Source organism: Chanodichthys erythropterus, chromosome 19, assembly GCF_024489055.1.
Source record: "Chanodichthys erythropterus isolate Z2021 chromosome 19, ASM2448905v1, whole genome shotgun sequence".
In the NCBI taxonomy this organism is placed as follows: domain Eukaryota; kingdom Metazoa; phylum Chordata; class Actinopteri; order Cypriniformes; family Xenocyprididae; genus Chanodichthys; species Chanodichthys erythropterus.
In genome coordinates, this window is record NC_090239.1 from 37,242,487 (window position 1) to 37,264,047 (window position 21,561).

Here is a 21,561-nt window from a genome sequence, read left to right on the forward strand (position 1 = left end):
CTTTTGTGTGACGAACAATAAACGTCATAAAACTCATCTGTATAGTTTTAACCATCATTAGGATGGTACAACAGGCCTACACTAATATAGTGGATTAAAAACAAGAAGACAATATACAGTAGGTGGACAACCAAAATGGGTATTACCGCCGTGCATACCACCGCCACAGGGCCGTCGCGTTAACTGAAATTCAGTCGCGCGTAAAAAACTACCGCCAGGTGGCGCAAAGGGACGGATTGGAAAGTGACTGTAATAATAAAATGTCGGTTTGTAAACGGAGATGAAAGGACAAAGTAAAACAACAATAACATTATAATATAACATTTTAACATCCTTAAAAACCATTAGAAAATTTAAAGTGGGAGTTAATTTCAAAACGTGGGATAGTCTAGGCTACAGTCTATGCATCAAAAATAAAAAGAAAGACCTTTACACAAAGTCTTACTGCATGCTATTATCATTAAACAATCATTACTAGATTATTATACTAGATATATATATATATATATATATTAGGAGCACACACACGGATTAAAAATGTAATATTTTCATTCTGGTTTGAAAAAAAAACCCAAAATCCTTCAAGTTCCATATGCGGAGCGAAATGAGAACGGTCCAGCATTAAGACTGCATTAAGAGCAATAATTCTTATTAACCGCTATTGTTCTTGATTTTTTTTTTTTAAATTTTTTTTTTTTTATTATTGGCTATTAGGCTATATATGCTATGTAATGTTTAGTGTTTTTGATATCGCAGACTAAAATACCAGCAGGAATAAATATTTAGTTCATCAGTGATTGTACATCAAGAGCAAGGACACGTTGTTTGCATTTTGTTTTGTGCTTTTACCGAAACGATCGCTTGACTGTGCGTGTGCACGAGCGCCATGAGAACTGATAACAGCAGCAACAAGCACTGGCCAAGATTTCAGAAACAACACGTTCCAGCGGATAGATCGCCTCTTATTTAACACAGACCTACGAATTTATTATCGTATTGAGATATTTCTTTCTTTTTAGGTACAATTATTTGCTGAGTTTAAGTTCATTTTTGAGACGTTTCAGATTCTCACAGAGTTCTCACAACCCTGTTTTTCATTTTATTTTATTTTATTTTATTTTTCAAAAGTACAAGGTTTTGTTCTTATTGTGAACGTACAAAAATAAAAGTAGACCATTTGTAGTCTTGCATCAATCTGTAGGCTATCGTCAAAAATGACGGAAGGCCTGTTTTAAGTTGTTTCAGCTGTCATGAGGAGAAAATCCATCAGAACGCACCAGCGCTTTCGTCGGCCAGAGGGATAAAAATGTAACCAATTTAGTTTCATATTTATATTTATATATTGGGCTATTGCCTATTATTATTATTATTATTATTATTTCAAACTTTCACCTATGTTCATTATGAAAAGGGAATAGCAAGACGGATGCGCAATGTTGGGAGACATGCAGCGGGTCAGACATGAGTTTGGCCACTTCATTAAGTTTTGTTTTATAGTAAGTCTTTCTTTAAAGTGAATTTCATTTAGTAGAAACTGTATCTTAATTTCAATCAATGTTTCATCATCCAATTGCCTATATTTAATAATTAGGAAGAAAACCATGAACGTCGGGTGTGGTATGGATTGAAGTGCGTAACAAACAAACTCATTTTTCCGTGGCCTTTAAATAAGGCTGAATCAATATACGTCTTTCTGTTTTAATTAAATTTATTTATTACTTTATTACATGTCTTAATTACTTAAATAATTGATAAGATGTTTTTCAAACAATATATTTTAGCTGGTCTAGTTAGACAAATTTGCGTAGTGGCTTATTGTGCTAACTTTTTTTTCCTACCACACGCAAAACTCATAACATTTCTTGGAGATTTCCAAAAAACAAACAAACAAACAAACACGACGCTCCGAATTTTAAAAAATCCCTCCTTGCTCCAGTCAAAACTTTGCACATACCATAGAAAATAGTGCTAAATTACCACAAAAGGGGGAATATTCACTGTTGTTTCAATCGCCATTTGTAAGGTAGCCAAGACAACAGCAAGCTTTGATGCGCTGTGCTACTGTGTTACTGTTAGCAGTGTGCCGAGACAAAGACATGTATTTAAGAAATTTAATAAAAACAGAAAGACGTATATTGCTTCAGCCTTATTCAAAGGCCGCGGAAACATGAGTTTGTTTGTTACGCAATCCATTCCACTCCCGACGTTCATGGTTTTCTTCCTAATTATTAAATACAGGCAATTGGTTGATGAAACATTGATTGAAATTAAGATACAATTTCTACAAAACGAAATTCAAGAAAGACTTACTAAAAAACAAAACTTAATGAAGTGGTCGAAATTTGTCTCCCGACATTGCACATCCGTCATGCTATTCACTTTTCATAATCAACATTGGTGACATCTTAAAAAAAAATTATATTAGGCTATAGCCCAATATTTAAATATAAATATGAAACTAAATTGGTTACATTTTTATCCCTCTGGCCGACGAAAGCGCTGGCGCGTTCTGATGGATTTTATCCTCATGACAGCTGAAACAACTTAAAACAGGCATTCCGTCATATTTGGCGATAGCCTACAGATTGATGCAAGACTACAAATGGTCTACTTTTATTCGTGTACGCTCACAATAACAACAAAACCTTGTACTTTTGAAAAATAAAATAAAATAAAATGAAAAACGGGGTGCACTTTCAGCTGTCTCTCTGCGAGAATCTGAAACGTCTCAAAAATGAACTTAAACTCAGCGAATAATTGTACCTAAAAAGAAAGAAATATCTCAATTCGATAATAAATTCATAGGTCTGTGTTAAATAAGAGGCGATCTATCCGCTGGAATGTGTTGTTTCTGAATTTGATATTTGATATTTTAAGGAATAGAATACACTCCTGCATTTAAATGCGGCTGCAGGAGTTGCAGTTTTTTATGACGTTTTATTAATCCGTCCATTCTTTTTAGTTTCAATGATTTAGCTAAATCGTGCCTTAATAATGGGAGCGAAATTATTCAGTGACTCACGTTTTACTAAAATAAAGGATATAATTCATGAAACACGCAACAATTTCTTAATCAGTGTCCAAACAGATAGGCTATATTTTTCCTAAGTAGTTATCTGTCAAATAAAGGACAGGTAACGAATAACAAAGTATGTGCATGTCAAAAATCCATGCTGTTTTATTAAAGGAGTTTAAAATATAAATAGAAAATGTATTTGTGATAAATATAGGCCTAATATGTGAGAAAATTGACATTTTGCATAAAGATAAATGTGCTTTCATGCATTTGTTGGATAACATGTGGTTAAAGCGCCACTCAGCGGTCAAAAGTTGCAAATGCACTTTGCGACGCTGCGGCAGCGGTAGAAACACCGTTTTGGATGGCCACCTACTATAAGTTATGACCATAATTTAACTAAACTATACCTGTTCTATCTCCATTAGCAGTTTCTGACATTATAGTGCATCCTGACTGAATCCTGACACACTTAGGCAGAGCACAGAAGCTCATTTGCATTTAAAGGGACACAGACTAAAACCACTAAAAGTGGTAATTTTATCATGCTATAAAAAAAATATCTGTGAGGTATTTCGAGCTAAAACCTCACATACACACTCTGGGGACACCAGAGACTTATTTTACATGTTGTAAAATGGGGCATAATAGGTCCTCTTCAATGTAATGTCAGAATTACGTTATTTGTATAAAACCTTTTCACCTAATACAGCGTTGCTCAGTTTTATATTGCCAGCAACATCATCACTATAAAATTCTATTTATCACCCAGCCATTGAAATAAAAAGTGTTGATATTTCCTCGTTATATTTGGGAAGTAAGTTGTATTTGTTTAAATGTGTATGTGTACTTGACTTTTTTGTTTTATATTTGCAGGATCAGTACAGTGGAAGCAAAACTCCATATCGATGAGGTGGTGTTGCAAGATTTGTAGACACCAAAAACCTTGCTTTTACTTTTAAAACATCCTGAAAGTTAGTTAAAAACATGGTTAAAATAGTTAATGTGAATACAGTGGTTCAATCTTAATGTTATGAAGTGACAAGAATACTTTTTTTGCGCAAAAAATCTATTTGAACCGTTGTCATATGTAGTGAACTCAGTGCTTGTTTACATCCGAATGCTGGCTCTGGTGTCAGGATCACATGCATGCGTCGTTCTGCTCACGTGTTCAGCTTCGGCCAGTACTGAGTTGGCATTTGTTTGTAAACAAGGAAAACTGCACTGAGTTCACTACTGTGACAGCCATAAGGAAGCATGTCACCTGCAACACCTTGGAGAGCACCAGCAGAGCCACCCAGTGACATTCAGGACCAGGGATAGCTCCAACACAGGTGTACACAGTTTCCCTTTTGGCAGGGGGCCTCAGCTGCAGGCTGTTGGGCCTAATCAGCAGCCACATAAAAAGAGAACAACAAAGTCACAGGGAGAAGAGCAGGGGAGGTGAACAGACGCAGTGTGCTGAGCGTGCCCCAGCCCAGGCTTTGGACAAGTACTAACCAGGACGAGCTTGTGGGGGTAGAAGGACGTGAGTAGTCTGCACTACAGAGACCAATCCTATATCTCTTCTGCCTTTTCCCCAGACTTAATTTGATACCACAAAGGAAAAGAAAGAAGAAGAACTGCCCGAGTTACAGTTTCTCCACTTCCCCTCTCCTACAACATTTGAATAAATAAAGAAAGTTTAAGTTTTGACGCACTGAAAGACTGCCTGGTGGACTCTTTGCTTTATCCTGTAGAGTTTAATTTCCCTATCTTGAATCTGAAGGTCACATATGGTGGAGAATGCGGGCATGAGTTGAGCCTCGCATACGATTCAGACAGTGCACTGGGCAGAAAAGAAATAACAAGAAGATGGAGGAGGCCCTGACCGCCATCCTGCAGGCGCAAACCACACTGAATGCAGCCGTCACCGAGCTCTGCCGGAGGACTGAGGCACAGGGTAGGAGACCCCAAGAATATCTGGCCAAAATGACTAGAGATGATGATGTTGAAACCTATCTTGATCTCTTTGAAAAGATGGCCCAACGAGAAAGGTTGCCTAGGGCAGACTGGGCAAACCTGATTCTCCCTCTGTTAACCGGGGAGGCACAGAAGGCCTGCCGTGACCTAACCATTCATGAAGCAACCAATTATGAAGTGGTGAAGAGAGCAATCCTCGCCCAATATGGGCTCAGCCTGCCTGCCAAAGCCCAGCGGGTCCATAGCTGGGAATACCATGCAACACTTCCAGCACGAGCCCAAGTAACCACCTTAACCCGCATGGTGAGGAGCTGGCTAGAGGAAGGAGATGGGCCACTGGCTGTGGAAAGAGTGGTGATCAATCGATGCATACTAGGGTCCCTGTCAAGATTGGGGGCAGGGACACAGAAGCTCTCATAGACTCTGGGAGTATGGTGACACTGATCCGACCAGAGTACGCAGGGCCGATCATGGGGAGAGAGATCTCAGTATCCTGTATTCACGGGGACACCCGGAATTATCAAACTGCGTCAGCATGGTCACTCCCCGGGGCCAGTTTCAAGTACAAGCAGGCATTGTGGAACACTTGCCAGTCCCTATCCTGATTGGCAGAGACTGTCAAGCATTTTCTGCCTACTGGACAGGCCCAGCTGCAGACAGGAAGAGACCTATCCTGCGCAGGCGTAGAGATCCTCTATCTGGCCACCGACCTTCTCTGACCACTGAAGAGATCACGGACGCAGAAGCAACCAGCCCTGAGGAACCCCTCAATGTTGATGGAGGTGAGGAGGATCGCTCTGACTCCACAGCCACCGCCTCAGAAGATCCCGAAGGTGTACAGGTACTTGATGACATAGAATCCCATGATGTATTTTCTGAATTTCCCCCTGCAGAGACCCTCCAGGGAGGGAGGCTGGGTCGGTTCGGCTCTGCTCAGCTGCAAGACCCGCTGTTGAGCCAAGCATGGCGGAATGCACAGGTGGTTGAAGGCCAGTTACAAACTGGGGTGAGTAGACTCAGTTATCCACATTTCATGATAAAGAATAAATTGTTGTATAGAACGGATTTGCGCAGGGGTGAAGTCGTGGAACAATTGCTGGTTCCCAAGCCATATACCTCTAAGGTTTTGTATTTAGCCCACACTCACCTGCTGGGAGGCCACTTGGGGGCCGAAAAAACCTACGAAAGGATCCTCACACGTTTCTATTGGCCCGGTGTTAAGAAGGCGGTTGAAGACTATTGTCGTCACTGCCATTTGTAGGATGTCAGAATGTCAGCTTTATAGCCCCAAGGTAACATATCGAAATCCCCTTATTCCTCTTCCGATCATTGAGACCCCTTTCAGCAGGATTGCGCTGGACATCGTAGGACCCCTGCCAAAATCCAACCGGGGACACCGATACATTCTGGTCATCCTTGACTACGCCACCCGATTCCCTGAAGCGGTCCCTCTCCGATCAGCCACCTCCAAGGCCGTGGCCAGAGAACTGGTCCAACTCTTCAGCTGGGTGGGGATAGCAGATGAGATCCTTACAGACCAAGGCTCGTGCTTCATGTCGACTGTGATGAAAGAGACCTGCCGACAACTAAAGGTGAAGCAACTCAGAACCTCCATATTTCACCCCCAGACTGACGGGCTTGTAGAGAGGTTTAACAAAACTCTTAAACAAATGTTGAAGAAAGTTATTGATGTTGAGGGAAAAAATTGGGATCAATTGCTACCATATGTCTTGTTCTCTGTTCGAGAAGTCCCACAGAGTTCCACTGGTTTCTCACCCTTTGAACTCCTCTATGGGCGACGACCTCGAGGAATGCTGGATCTCGCCAAGGAGAACTGGGAACAGCAGCCATCGCCACATCGCAGCATCATTGAGCATGTCGAACAGATGCATGACCGAATGGCAAGAGTCTGGCCAATCGTAAGGGAACACATGCAGCAGGCCCAACAACAGCGGGCCAAGATATACAACCGAGGGGCACAGGTACGAGAGTTCCATCCTGGAGAAAAGGTATTAGTTTTAGTCCCATCTAATGAATGCAAATTCCTGGCCAGGTGGCTGGGACCCTATGAAATTGTAGAGCGGATGGGCCCAGTTAACTACAGAGTACGCCAGATTGGCCGAAGGAAGGGCCACCAAATCTACCACGTTAACCTCTTAAAACCATGGCGTGAACCTATCACACCTCCAAGTGATGTCCTCACAGCCAGTATCCTTTCCCCTGTAACCCCTGAGGTGAAAATGGGTGACCACCTATCTCCTAGGCAGAAGCAGGGGTTAAGAGAGCTTTTGTGGCGAAACAGAGATGTCTTCTCTAATCTGCCTGGACAGACCTCACTTATAGCTCATGATATAGTAACGGACCCAGGGAAGGTTGTTAGACTTCGAGCATATAGGATTCCAGAAGCTAAAAGGGAAGCCATCCGAAAGGAGGTAAAGAAAATGCTTGAGTTAGGAGTTATAGAGGAATCCCAAAGTGCATGGTCAAGTCCCATCGTCCTAGTACCGAAACCAGATGGGAGCATACGATTCTGCAAAGACTACAGAAAATTGAATGAGATTTCCCAGCTTGACACTTACCCTATGCCAAGGGTAGATGAGCTGATTGAACAATTGGGCCCTGCTCGGTTCATCACAACACTTGACTTGACCAAAGGATACTGGCAGGTACCTCTAACCCCTCAAGCCAAACCCAAGACTGCCTTCTCCACTCCTGATGGGGCCTTCCATTACCGGGTTCTTCCTTTTGGGGTCCATGGGGCACCTGCCACATTTCAAAGACTCATGGATAGAGTCCTCCATCCCCACCAACAATATGCTGCTTCATATCTGGACGACATTGTTGTTCACAGCAAGAGTTGGGAAGAACATCTTCACCATCTAGAGGCTGTCTTACAGGCACTATGCTCAGCGGGCCTCACAGCAAACCCAAGTAAGTGTTCACTTGCCCAAGAAGAGGCCAACTACCTTGGGTACACGGTTGGGAGAGGAAACGTGAAACCCCAATCTCAGAAGATTGATTCCATTCTCACCTGGCTTTGTCACAAAAGCAGCCCCCCTAACTGAATTGATCCGCAAGCACTTCCCAAACCGGGTGAAGTGGACCAAAGAAACAGAGCATGCCTTCATTGAGCTAAAGAAATCGCTCTGTTGCGAACCCATCCTGCAAGACCCAAACTTCAACACAACCTTCGTTCTACAAACGGATGCATCCGAAGTAGGGATTGGAGCTGTGTTGTCCCAGTTGCAGGAAGGTATGGAGCACCCACTTATGTTTATTAGCTGTAAGCTGCTACCCCATGAGAAGAATTATGCCACAGTTGAAAAAGAATGTCTTGCTGTTAAATGGGCTGTTGAAAAATTGAGATATTACCTGTTGGGTCGAAAATTCGTCTTAGTAACTGATCATGCCCCGCTGAAATGGATGTCCCAAAACAAAGGGAAAAATGCACGAATCACTCGCTGGTTTCTTCAGTTGCAGGACTTCCAGTTTGCAGTAGAACACCGAGCTGGGAACTCTCATGCAAATGCTGATGCCATGTGCAGAAGGTATGACGGCGCTGGGTCGTGCGCTCCAAGCAGGAGCCTGGAGCTGGAAAAGGGGGTATGTGACAGCCATAAGCATGTCACCTGCAACACCTTGGAGAGCACCAGCAGAGCCACCCAGTGACAGGTGTACAAGGTTTCCCTTTTGGCAGGGGGCCTCAGCTGCAGGCTGTTGGGCCTAATCAGCAGCCACATAAAAAGAGAACAACAAAGTCACAGGGAGAAGAGCAGGGGAGGTGAACAGACGCAGTGTGCTGAGCGTGCCCCAGCCCAGGCTTTGGACAAGTACTAACCAGGACGAGCTTGTGGGGGTAGAAGGACGTGAGTAGTCTGCACTACAGAGACTAATCCTATATCTCTTCTGCCTTTTCCCCAGACTTAAAGGTCCCGTTCTTCGTGGTTTTTTGAAGCTTTGATTGTGTTTATAGTGTGCAATATAACATGTGTTCATGTTTCAAGTGTAAAAAAACACAGTATTTTTCACATAATTTACTTATCTGTACACCGCTGTTTCCACTGTCATAAAAACGGGCTGATGACTTCCTTGTTCTATGTAGTCCCTCCTTCAGAAATACGTAACGAGTTCTGATTGTGCCAGCGGTTCCTGTGTTGTGATTCGACAGCATCTTAGCACATGTTGCCCGGAAAGGTCACGCCTCTTACCATAACGGGGAGATGCATGCGCTCAGTGTTATCATAAACATGTCTTTAATTTTACCTTATCAATTTGAGCCGGAATCAGACCCGGAGAACATAGATGAAGAGGATCGAGTAGAACCTGTGCAAACACGTCTTTTGCAGGATGTGTCACAATGGTAAGCTGTTTATTTAGTAGTTGTCATACTTTTACATATGGCTGTTACCTTGAATTGGTTAAATTGTAATGTTAAATATTACAAACTGTTATAAAAGCTTGTGGTATATGGTTTTGTCCATCTGTTGAATTAACGATGGTGTTGTTGAATTTTTAAAATAAGTGCATTGTTTATTCCTACCTTAGTTACACATGAGCACGAGTTTTGATTAGTAATATATGTTTTATAGGTGTACATGTGGTTATTGTGACAAAATGCCAATGGAGGAGGAAAACATCTGCTGCAAAGAAATACAAAAAGTACTGTAACACCTCCTAATTTAATAATTTTTTGTTGTGTATAGTTCATTTGAAATAGTTTTCATCCAAACAACTTTATATAAATACACGTTATTTTCACCATAAATATAGCCTTAAAAGTTGCCATGTTGCGTAAAAGAAATCGTTGCCATGTATTAAAATAATTTATTTATTAAAAGTTGAATTTTACGTGACTGCACATTAAATTATTAATGCCTCACATCAATGTATAGGTTTGTCGACGAATGATGCAGATTGCAGACCCTCCTACATGTATGGTTCATCACCCCGGCTTTGAAGCAAACTGCTTAAACCCATATGCCTTACAAAACATAAACAATATTTACAGAGCTGACTACGGACGAGTGAGGAGAAGAACTGAAGAAGAGCATGTTTTTATTAAATATAATCAAATTAAACAATGTATAATAACTTTAGTTATATAAGAATAATAAAAATAATAAAATGTTTAAAAAAAATTATTTTTTACAAACATATGTACGCATGATGTTAATGAACCATTTGTTTACTTTGTCTTTTTGGTTCAATGCCATAGGCGTTTCCGTTATGTGGCATATCGCAGTTTTGTCAGCTGGTGCTGGGGCTACTTAGGACGGCATGTGAGGGTCGTCATCCCGCCTTGTGTAGTTCGCCGGATACGCCAGGATTTTCCTGATCCAGCTGGACAGTACGTTGGATTCCGGCCACCCCCTTGACTAAACCGAGACACATGGCGGGCAATGACATATTCCTTGTAGGGTTTTTCAAACTCTGACGACAGGGGAGGTGGAATGGTGATCTGATGTAGTTCTTCTACATATGGTGTTGGGTCCACAATGACTTTGTGTAGTAGACTCATCAGGTCATCGACATAGTCTGAGAGACAAATGTAAAACTGATTGTGAAAGTACTGACTAAAAATATATTTTGTGCATGTTATATTAGTGTCGTTACATTTTGGTAAAAATCTGTTGTATTGAATAAGTTTGTTGTCTTTATTGAAAAAAAATTAAGTTTTCTAATTTACTAAATGTTGGGTCTGTTTTCACAGGCTTGGCTATGCATTCCCCTTGTTTTGACTTCGGAAAAGCGATTTTGAAAACAGCCTCTCCTTGTTTTGTTGTTGTCTGTGGACGCTGGGCATTCTCAATGTAGTGCATGGCTGCGAGATACAACCTGCAATCATAGAAGGATAAGTAAAATCATTATTAGACCATAATAAATATAACTTCACGTTACTTTGATGCCATAAACAAAATTACCTGCACAACATTCCTATATAAAAGAAAACTACGTTTTTGGGTGCAAAACGTATAACCAGGCTGTGGAATGCCTCCAGTGTCGACGTTTGAAAGTGGTGACTGAGTTTCTCAAAGTCCTTGAGAACTCTCTTGTTGCACGTTACTTTCTCCACTTTGCGGATTGACACTGACCCTGTATACAACACACACATCAAACCTTAATTTATTTTTTTTTTACATTTGAACAGTAAACTGTACATGAATGAACCCTCTATGTAGACATACCTTTTTCAAACCATTTTTTGTTATCCCTTGAAGTCTTGTCTTGGTGTTCACATTTAGGAAACAGGGGGTTGTCGTGAACATGGGTGTTCTGCATGTGATTAAGAAGTGATGTCCACTTTGCCACCTTTTCCGGTCCAGAAACAGAGGTAGTTGCACTCCAGTAGAGATGATTTTTGATGCTTTTCAACCATTTCTTCAGCACCTCACAGTCTTTACTTTGTGAAAGCTTCAGAAGTTTCTTTGACATAGCTATGAAAAGTTAAAAAGAAGGGAAATATTTATTGATGGATAGTAATAAAACTGTAAACACCAGTTATCATCTTTATATTTAAAGAAAAATAGATTGATTTTTACCTTTCTCGAAGTGCCACACATCATAGTACTGAGTGATGTTGCGTTCCCTCAGGTACTTTTGAATCTGTGGATGGCGATCAGTGACTATGTAGTCAACCACCAAACCACAGGATTCCAGCTTATCCAGACTTCGCTTTAAACCCTCCTTTTCCATGTGGTAACTACCACCTACCTCGTTGCTCTGTCAATAGACACATGGAATGCAAATATGAATATACAAATGTTAACAAATTAAAAAAAGTTTAAAACATGTTATTCAATTATTGACCTGAATTAGTTGAAGATCCACAATTGAGTTGGTTTCCATATCCATCAATGTGTAACTTCCAAATTTCGCAGAGTGCCCTATGTAACACAAAATAATAATCATAGGCATGACATTGTTGAGAACTTTAGCACTATAAATATTATAAGAAACTATTAAATAAGCAGTATATATATATATACACATTTTTTTCTCTACATCTACCTGGTGAGTCAGCACGCATATCTCCTGCTATTGCAAGTTTTCCCCCCTCTTTCAGCTGCTGAATAACATGTTGCTGATCTATGTTCCACTTGTGGATGGTGGTAGGCTCTATGAAATTTCTTGCATGTCTCCGGAAAGTACCATATTGCACAGTTTGGAGCTGCATGGCCTTGAAAATCTTTGAAAATAACATTGATAAAAAAACATTAAGAAAATGTACATAATAATAACACTGAATGTAGTATTAAATCAAGTACAATAAATAATGGAATACCTTTTGTAGTTTTGAAAAGGACCCTCCCAGAAAATATGTAGCAGCACACAATTGCAGGTTCCCCAATGGGGTACTCCCTACAATGGGCTGACTCTGCCACCGTCTGTAATGCTGACATTTATCGCAAAGCTGGGTGAATGTAACAAAAGTTCCGATTTGTCTTTGGTGGACATCACATTTCGCCTTACAAACCGGACATGACTCAAAAATCTCTCTAAGGCAGCTTTCAAAAACAATGTACTGCTTGTCACTGTAGCTGGACACAGGATCTATTCTAAAACAATAGAAGGGTCATTTATAAGAAAATTGATTACATGTCAAATTTTATTATTAGTAAACAAAATTCATCATTAACTACTGTCAAAATTTATCAAATACAATTTTACAACTTACGACAATTCTGATTCCTGAGTGACAGACTCTGGATGAAATGTTGAGTCATGTGGCTCTACATGTATCTCAGATTCTGTTTGTTCCTCTTCGTCTTCCTCCTCTAACTCCAGGCGAGGCCTCTTGCTTGGCCTGAATATTGAGCCACGTACTGGTGTTGAAGACATCTGGATATCCGGCAACATTACTATTGTTTCAGTGCCAACATCCTGACTGGAAACTGTTGCCTGTATGGCTACAAGGCAAAAAAATATTTTAATAATTAAATATTGATTTAAATGTAATAATTATATATTATTAGTCAAATCAGTATTTCATGCAATTACATGTAATTTTCCTATGTAAAAACATAATACAAACAAATATGTGCCACAACTGATATTTCATGTCTAGACTTCATACCTTTGCTTCTTACGTGGACATCCCTCAGTGTACCAACAGAAAGTTGTGTGCCCACTGATCGCATCTTTGCTGATATCTGTATGGCCACTGTTTCGGTGTTTGCAGAGTCTGTCTGACATCCAACTTCATGTACTGAAGATGTTGCAGGGAGCTCTTGGGAACGCAGTCCCTGCTGAGATGAACTCTGTAACAAATATTTCAAATATGTATTTAATTATGAAGTAATACCAATGTACACATTTTCCATGTTCAACAGTAATGACATATTTAATTGACATTTATCAGAATACAACAGAAACAAAGGAAAAATTACAAAACAGGCATGCATTCTCTATAATAAATTTACTAACATGGTCCTTCAATAAATTATTACACCAAAAGCTGTGGATATTTATTGTTTGTTACTGTTTAGCAGTTACATTCTCGTATATGACTACTGTAGCATAATAGCTTCGCAATAAATAGGAAACAAACATGGATTTTACTACAGTAGGTAACGTTATATAGGCCTAAACATAGAACAATGATTCGCGTGACTGCAGCTAAACCAGCATGTGGTTAAACAGTAAACAACAGATATAATCAACAAATAATTTAAACTGATCATAACAAACACCAACAATCGATGGTGTCCGGTTGAATTACTACACTTTTTAAAAGTTTTGGTCGTATAAGTTTCAATTGCCATCTAGTTAACAAAGCTAAACAGCGTTGCCCTTTGTGTGATAAGTTACAGAAACTGTTAAACGCACCAACGTAAATAATAAAATACACTTACCGGTTGTGGTCCACAAACAACGCCTTCTCCAGACAAAGAGGGAACTGCTCCATCTTTCAAAAATAATCTTTGTGCGAATCCAGCATTAAACTGACTGAGATTGAGGAAGCTGTCCTCAGTAAAATGTGCTGCACATAGTTTAACATGTGGATTGTAATTTTCGGGAACCGAGTTAAACATAAATTGTAACCACTGATCTCTAAGTACAGCGTCCCTGGGAAGGCCAAACAAAGGTGATTGGACTGCGGGATGAAAATAACAGCGTTTCGACGACATGGCGACAAACACACCCTACAAACGCAACTCTTGCTCTTATAGTGATGTCATTAAAGAAGGAAGTAGAGGCATGTAGTCCAAACGGGCCGTTCGTTGTAGGCTATTTCTGTTAAATAAAATATCTCGCTTGGCATTGAACTTTGAGCTTTAAAATTTTACAGATTTTATTTATACTCTAACAACAACATTACACACTAACTAAAGTTGGAAACATGGGATCGCGAAGAATGGTACCTTTAATTTGATACCACAAAGGAAAAGAAAGAAAAAGAACTGCCTGAGTTACAGTTTCTCCACTTCCCCTCTCCTACAACGTTTGAATAAATAAATAAAGTTTAAGTTTTGACGCACTGAAAGACTGCCTGGTGGACTCTTTGCTTTATCCTGTAGAGTTTAATTTCCCTATCTTGAATCTGAAGGTCACACTACATATAACAATGGTTCAAATTGTTAATAATTTGTCAAATTGAATAAAGTTTTTGTTGTTGTTTGTTGTTTTTTTACACACAAAAAGTATTCTCATTGCTTCATAACATTAAGGTTGAACCACTGTAGTCACATGGACTATTTTAACAGTGTTTTAAACTACCTTTCTGGACTTCAAAAGGTGCAATGACGTTGCCGCCTGCGTGTGGATTAGGTGGATTTTCATCAAAAAATATCTTAATTTGTGTTCAGAAGATGAACGAAGATCTTACGGGTGTGGAACGACATGAGGGTGAGTAAATAATGACCGAATTTTCATTTTTGGGGTGAACTAACCAGACATAGTAATCAATCAATGTAATCACATCTTTTTTTACTCTCTCCCCAGTTGACGAAAACCCTGTAATTTTCTATTCTTATAACAAAATGCTGTTTCGTGTGATCATCTCCCCACAGAACATTCAAAAAGTTCCGATTTGATCCTGTTCCAGATTCTGTTGACAGCCTCAAGCTTAAACCTATAAGCAGGCTCCAGCTGAAAGACCCTTTTGACCTTCAATATGAAGATGAAATCTGTCCAAAGACAAGGTGACACTGAAAGTCCTTTTCACCCCCTTTCCAGATACATTGTCAGACTCCAGTTTAGACACTACAATTTTAAGTGAATCGTGATCAACTTCTTTACCCAGCATCCATTCAAAGCTGCCCGTTCGCAGCCATGGACATGACAGGTTGTGCTGTTCTATTAGAAGATATGGGCAAACTTAATATCCTAAGATTATATGACCAGTTCTGTCATGTTGAGTGAAATTAAAATGTTTTAACTTCCTGCATGATGTTTTAAATTAGTACTGTTGAAAATGGTCACACTGGCATCTTTGTTAACTTTGTAAATGTATTTATGTTTTTATAGATCAGCAAATAATTCACCAGGCTTGTGTCAAAGGACCTGAGCAAGTCCTTTTTTGAAGGCCTAGATGGTCATCCCTCGAGGCTGATGCAGTTATTCAGGTCAAAGCGTTATGAAGACATTCCAGAAATTACTTCAATACTCAATACTGGAGAGCCTTAAATAGGATGTGAGTCAATTTATTTCAATGCAGTCTTTTTCTACCCAAAATGGCAATTCTGTGATTATTTACTCACTTTCAGATTTGTCTGAACCTCTTTGACCTTTTTTATAGTGTTGACTTTGTCCTTTATAGAGCTTAGCCTAGCCACTGTTAATTTTCATTGTATGGAATGAAGATATCAATAATTTTGCATGTATTGGAGTGGCATGTTGGTGAGTAAATGACAGTTATCATCTTTGCTAACCTATCCTTTTAATTCCTTTAAAGTGTTGTTACAACCCCAGTGAATTTTAGGCAGGGGTGCTTAATCCTGCCCCTGGGGAGCCAAGATCCTGCAGTGTTTAACTTCAACCCTTTTTTTTTTTTTTTTTTTTTTGTGCTTTTTGTGCTTTTTTTTCAACGCGTTCATCAAACAGCTGTGGTAACTCAGATCAGTCTACAAACAAGGTGAGTCATGTCATCCTCTCCCAGAATTGTTTCCTGTTCCATTTGTCATATGTTCAGTATAGCTCTCTCTGTCAGCGACGAGGGATTTAAATGTCATAAATGTAGGGAAATAGTCAGGCTGACAGAGAGAATCTCAGAATTAGAGACACGCATCCAAACTTTAATAGAGTAAGAATGCAGGGGCTTCAGATACTGTTTTGGATGCGACTAGCTTAGTGAACTCTGTACATTGTTCGGTTCCGGCTGTAGAGCCCACGCAGCAGGGCACTTGGGTAACGGTGAGTCAGCCTAGCCGCGGAAAACACCACTCCGTTCCAGTAAAAACATCAAAGAGGTTCTCCCCACTTAGTGACGCACACACTGAGAATCCTGTTGAAAGTGCCCTAATTATTGGCGATTCTATTACACGGAACATGAAAATAGAGACACCAGCCACCATAGTCACACGTTTGCCGGGAGCCAGAGCACCTGACATGATTTAAAAGTGCTGGCTAATGCTAATCGTAAATACTCTAAAATTATTATTCACGTCGGCACAAATGATGTTCGACTTCTCCTGACATTGTACTTGCAAGTTCACACACCTCTTTAATGTTAATTTTAGTGATCTCCGACTGGCAAAGTAATTTGCTCTGGCCCTCTTCCTGTTCATTGGAGTGATGAGATAGTTAGCAGATTATCATCACTCAATGACTGGCTGTCTAAGTGGTGTCCGCAGAATAATATAGGTTTCATAGACAATTGGAAAAATATTTGGGGCAGACTTGACCTGTTGAAAAGAGATGGTATTCATCCGTCCCGGGATGGTGCTGCTCTTCTCTCTAGTAATATGGCACATAGAATTAGAGCTGAAACATGACAAACTGGGGCCCAGGACAGGAAAAAGCAGCAGACAGACTGGCTAAACCGACCGTCTAGCCGCAGCTAGCCTTATGTTACAGAAGTCAGATAATTCCCAACACATAGAAACTCTCACACCTAGATATTATCACATAGAGACTGTGTCTGTACCCCGAAATTAGTAAAAACAAAAAACTTCCAAACCCATTTAATGGTAAAAATTTAATTGATGTTCAACAAATAAAAAATAGAGATAATAATGATAAACAAATGATAAAGCTTGGGTTGTTAAATATTAGATCACTTTCTTGAAAAACACTTATTGTAAATTATATTATCACAAACAATAATCTAGATGTGGTCTCACCACAACAAGTCATCAAGTGGACTGTTGAAATGAACTACAAAAAAGACTTCCACCTTTACGTGCACGAGAGCGGGGGCATTGCAGCAGGGATACTGGCCCAGAAACACGGTACAAGTTATCGCCCTTTGGCGTATTTTTCCAAAACATTAGACAACATTACACAAGGTCTGCCTTCGAGCAGTGGCTGCTGCTGCCCTGATGGTATGAGATGCTGAAAAAACAGTACACATCCACTGACATTACACACCTCACATCAGGTAAATGCAATTTTACATAATTTTAATACACATGACGGCACAGTGCAACTACAAATTCAATGATTAAGCCAACATCTGTGCCACACACTGCTGTCATTGCTTTTAGAGAGTTGCTTGGTACTGCTGACCAAACCACTGACAGCACTGATGAGGTACCTGATTGTTTGAAATCAATTGAAACTGAAACCGCTTGTAGGACCGATCTGTTAGATACGGCCCTAGAAGAGGGGGATAGTCTATATGTTGATAGTTCATGTTCTAAACCATCAGATGGTTTATAGTTATGCAGAAAAACATTACCATACACATCAGCACAGGCAGTGGAACTTGTTAATAAAATTGTCAACATTTTTACTAATTCTAAGTACGCATTCTGATTTGATAGTAGATTTAATTAATGTAGTCAAGGTTAGGGGACATGCAGCAGGAGATTAAGAGGAAGCAAGTAAGTAATCAATTGGCCAAAGTCGACACTTGTGTTGCTTATACGTCACTATCATGGTCTCTCGCACACAAGTGCTGCTAAGACAGCTCAGGCAATTAATGCTTTATCTGTGCAAAAACTAACATCCATTGACAGATTCACAAAGTGGCCAGAAGCTTTCCTATGTGCGAGGGAGAATGCAAAAAATGCAAAGAAATTATACCCAGATTTGGCATACCAAGTGTCATTGAAAATGATTATGGAACACCTTTTACATCCAAAGTAACACAATTATTGGCTAAAACTTTAACTATTGATTGATTTAACAGAACGATCAAAGATATATTAACTAAAGCGTGTTTAGAGACGGAAAAAATTGGATGACTATTGCAAGCTGTTTTAGCTGAAATACGAATGACACCATCCTCCACTACTAAAATGTTTCCTTTTGAAATTCTGATGGGTAGGCCTTTCCCGACACCATTGGTCAAAGCCCATGCTGGCGTTTTTCTTCTTTAGGTGAAATGGAGGATCCTGGACGACTATGTCATGGAGCTGGTCGAAAAATTAAATTCTATTAATGGTGATGTTTCACTAACTCTTCCTCTCCCCTCAGAGAAACCAACACACAAGGTGCAGGTGCTGATAAGGAGTCTGAAACCAGTCAAGATCGGAGAGCCAAAATATCTGGGGCCGGCCATGGTGATTGCAGTGACAAGGATGGGAGTGCTGACTGACCTGCAGCCGCAATTGATGCACGCGAGTAGACTGAAGGCTGCCCCGTGCCAAGGGGGACGTTCAGATTAATTAGGAGAGTAAACATATGGCCGGAAAGGAGCTGAACACGCAGCGTTACGTCCATATGCGATCTGACTACACAGTAAAATCAACAGTGTTAATCAAACAGTGTTAATCTGCATTTACTCTTAAGGAGTTAATTTAACAACAAATAGTGAAAAATACCCCCTAGTGTTGGTGAAAATAATCAGAGTTGAATTCTGCATCGTTAAATTTACTCTGTTAAACTCCGCCCCTTAAGCCAACTCCGAAGACCTGAGCGGAAGTTCTCTCATCGCCATCTTCTTTTGCCTCGCACTAAAAGGTAATTTTTTTTAATTAACTTATTAAAACGTAAGTTTAATATTTGATGTTAACGATTGTGCTAATAATAATGCAGTTGTAGTTTTTTGATCTGGTAATTTGGTTTAAACTCGGAAATATCGAATAAAGTCACTAGGCCTATGTTGGAGAAATGTGCTTTTTTGTCACAATGTGGTAATGATAAAGTTTAAATTATGTCAGTAATCTTACTTAATTTGATTTTCAGCTCTAGTTAATATATATATATATATATATAATTTTTTTTTTTTTTAAACATTTAATTATTGAACGTCACAATAGGTGGTAAGCTGACACATTTTTATGTGTTTGGATGGTCGAAATCTTGCAGTTAGGGCTGTGGCTGGTGTTTTCAACATTTTATAATGTAAACGTAACGTGTAGCATGTAGCCAAATGTTATTGTGGATTGAAATATTTTAGCATGTCTTACGACGCTACATACAGAACATAAACATGTCAGAATATATTATGTTATGAATTATGAATTATGTTATGTAAATCGTTCGAATGTTATATAAACTATATATTTGATACTGTTCAGCTCCCGACAGATTAAATATGTCCAATGAAGGTAATTATAAATTTGATTTGTCAAAATGCCACCATTGTATTTTTATTTAAGCCACGTAAGTTAGATGGCGCTGTGGGATAGCATTAACATGGCCCAACACTACGCAATGAAGGCGGTGATGGGGAAGGCGGAAAGAAAGTCTCATTTAAAAATACCCGCTTTTTTGTTTCTCGTCACTTTAACCTTCTGCAATGATCACGGCAGCACGAACAACTATTTTATATTATTGTTATTAGACATAAACAATCAGTTGACTTCAGCAGAGCATCAGTTGATACAAGTAACGCATTTTGAAATCCATTCTTTGTAAGTGACTGTTATTGGCATGGTATAGCACATATTGCTGAACTAACGTATTTTGTTCTTTTTTGTTTTAATTAACAAGCTTCTCCTGTGCACTCAGACAAGTCCCTGTCTTCATCCTTTGACTCCACTGACTCACAGGACACACTCATTATTGAAGAAAGGTATGCCAGAGTAATTGTGGTGTTCCTGTATGTCAGTGACCCCTCCTTCAAAAATGGCTACGTAAGTATCACACATTTTCTTTTTCTTTTTTAAAATTTTTTTTAAAAAATTTTTTAAATGGTGTATTTTGCTCTTGGATTTTAAAACTTTTTTTTCTTCTTCTGTGCTTTTGTCTTTCTAAGGAGCATTGCTATGTTGGTGAAAATGCCACCAGTTACTTGCCATGGAGAATCAAAACTATACAGAGAGGCACTGCTAAAGCACAAGCAGTATCATTTGAAGGTACAAAATGAAATGAGAATTTTATTGTGTCATCTTTCACGGCAGTTTTAATCATTAATTACTCACCCTCATGTCGTTCTAAGACTTTTGTTGATCTTCAGATCACAAATGAAGATCTTTTTGATGACAGAATGCTGTCAGATTTCTTTCCATAGACAGTCTTTGCAACTGACACTTTGATGCTTTAAAAAGTTCATAAAGAGATTGTAAAACTAATCCATATGAATTGAGTGGTTTAGATCAAATTGTCTGATGAGAATCGGTCACTTGTTATGATGAATTGATTTAATTTTTGCTTTTTCTTGCATGTAAACATTGATCAGTGAACATACGCAGAAGCTCAACCGAAACTGAATAATGCACAAGAACCGTGCTGGTTACGTGCTGCATAACCAGCGTTTGAGCTTCCGGATGAGGTTTGGTTTTGTGTGTTATTAAGGTTTGGTTGAGCTTCTGCTTATGTTTGCTGATCAATGTTTACATGTGAGTAAAAACCTAAATTAAATCTGTTCATCATAAGCGATCAAGTCTCTTCAGACAATTTGATCTAAACCCCAATTCATATGGATTAGTTTTCCGATGTCTTTATGAACTTTTTGAAGTGTCAAAAGTGTCAGTTGGAAAGGCAGTCTATGGAAGGAAATCTGACAGCATTTTGTCATCAAAAATATCATAATTTGTGTTCCAAACGAGAACAAAAGTCTTATAGGTTTGGAACGACATGAAGGTGAGAATTTAAATGTCCCTTTAAATGTGACTAAAGATTAACTTAATATAGCATTCTTTAAGCAGTGTTGATCTTAAAATGCTTTTGTTGTTCATTGTTCATCAGGAAAAGGATTGTCTTGTCAAGGCCAGAAAAGGCGTCTACATCTCATGTAGAGAGATCTTGTCTTTTAGAAGGTTTGTTTTTATTTATTATTATTTTTATTATTATTTTCTTGTAGTTTTCATTATTTAACATTAGTCCTCTGCAATTTGCTTGGCTTTCTCAGAGTGAAACGAGCATTGAGGAGCATCTTCAAGACATCGCTGGAAGTGCTTAGCCCTATCACCTGGCTGTTGAAACCAAGAATTCAGTTCACCAGTTCTTCATTCTTGATCAACATGTCATTCCATTCAAGTCAGTCTTTTTTTGATGCCTTTTGATGATATTTTTAATGGGATTAATTCACCCAA

General features: G+C 39.3%; 2 protein-coding genes across 3 annotated transcripts in view; both read right to left on the bottom strand.

Moving 5' to 3' along the window:
- adprh (ADP-ribosylarginine hydrolase) overlaps nt 1-21,561 on the bottom strand; it is a 259,504-nt gene that overhangs the window by 157,604 nt on the left and 80,339 nt on the right. Inside the window, exons 1-7 of one of the 2 annotated variants that reach the window (XM_067369685.1) lie at nt 11,987-12,012; nt 11,786-11,862; nt 11,518-11,698; nt 11,164-11,412; nt 10,900-11,071; nt 10,665-10,813; nt 10,168-10,513 (exon numbers count right to left, since the gene is read on the bottom strand). The exons of the other annotated variant lie outside the window; for it this stretch is intronic. Coding sequence (XP_067225786.1) covers nt 10,242-10,513; nt 10,665-10,813; nt 10,900-11,071; nt 11,164-11,412; nt 11,518-11,698; nt 11,786-11,862; nt 11,987-12,005 — 1,119 coding nt within the window. The 5' untranslated portion in view covers nt 12,006-12,012 and the 3' untranslated portion in view covers nt 10,168-10,241. Of the gene's footprint in view, nt 1-10,167; nt 10,514-10,664; nt 10,814-10,899; nt 11,072-11,163; nt 11,413-11,517; nt 11,699-11,785; nt 11,863-11,986; nt 12,013-21,561 lie in introns of those variants that run through there. 2 annotated transcript variants of the gene reach the window in all.
- Nucleotides 12,065-13,839, bottom strand: LOC137008279 (uncharacterized). The gene is made up of 6 exons (XM_067370246.1): nt 13,831-13,839; nt 13,053-13,236; nt 12,654-12,885; nt 12,261-12,534; nt 12,138-12,164; nt 12,065-12,094 (listed from the first exon to the last, which is right to left on the bottom strand). Exons 2-6 carry the CDS (start codon nt 13,114-13,116, stop codon nt 12,065-12,067), a joined length of 627 nt encoding a protein of 208 aa, XP_067226347.1. The 5' UTR covers nt 13,117-13,236; nt 13,831-13,839.

What these genes read in the sequence shown, in the direction of transcription:
- LOC137008279 (XM_067370246.1), bottom strand. Translation starts at nt 13,116, where the DNA reads ATGCGATCAGTGGGCACACAACTTTCTGTTGGTACACTGAGGGATGTC. An exon ending in TGTCCACGTAAGAAGCAAAG is followed by an intron (nt 12,886 to 13,052) that starts GTATGAAGTCTA and finishes TTTGCCTTGTAG; the next exon opens with CCATACAGGCAACAGTTTCC. An exon ending in CCTTTTCAAAACTACAAAAG is followed by an intron (nt 12,165 to 12,260) that starts GTATTCCATTAT and finishes TTATTTTCAAAG; the next exon opens with ATTTTCAAGGCCATGCAGCT.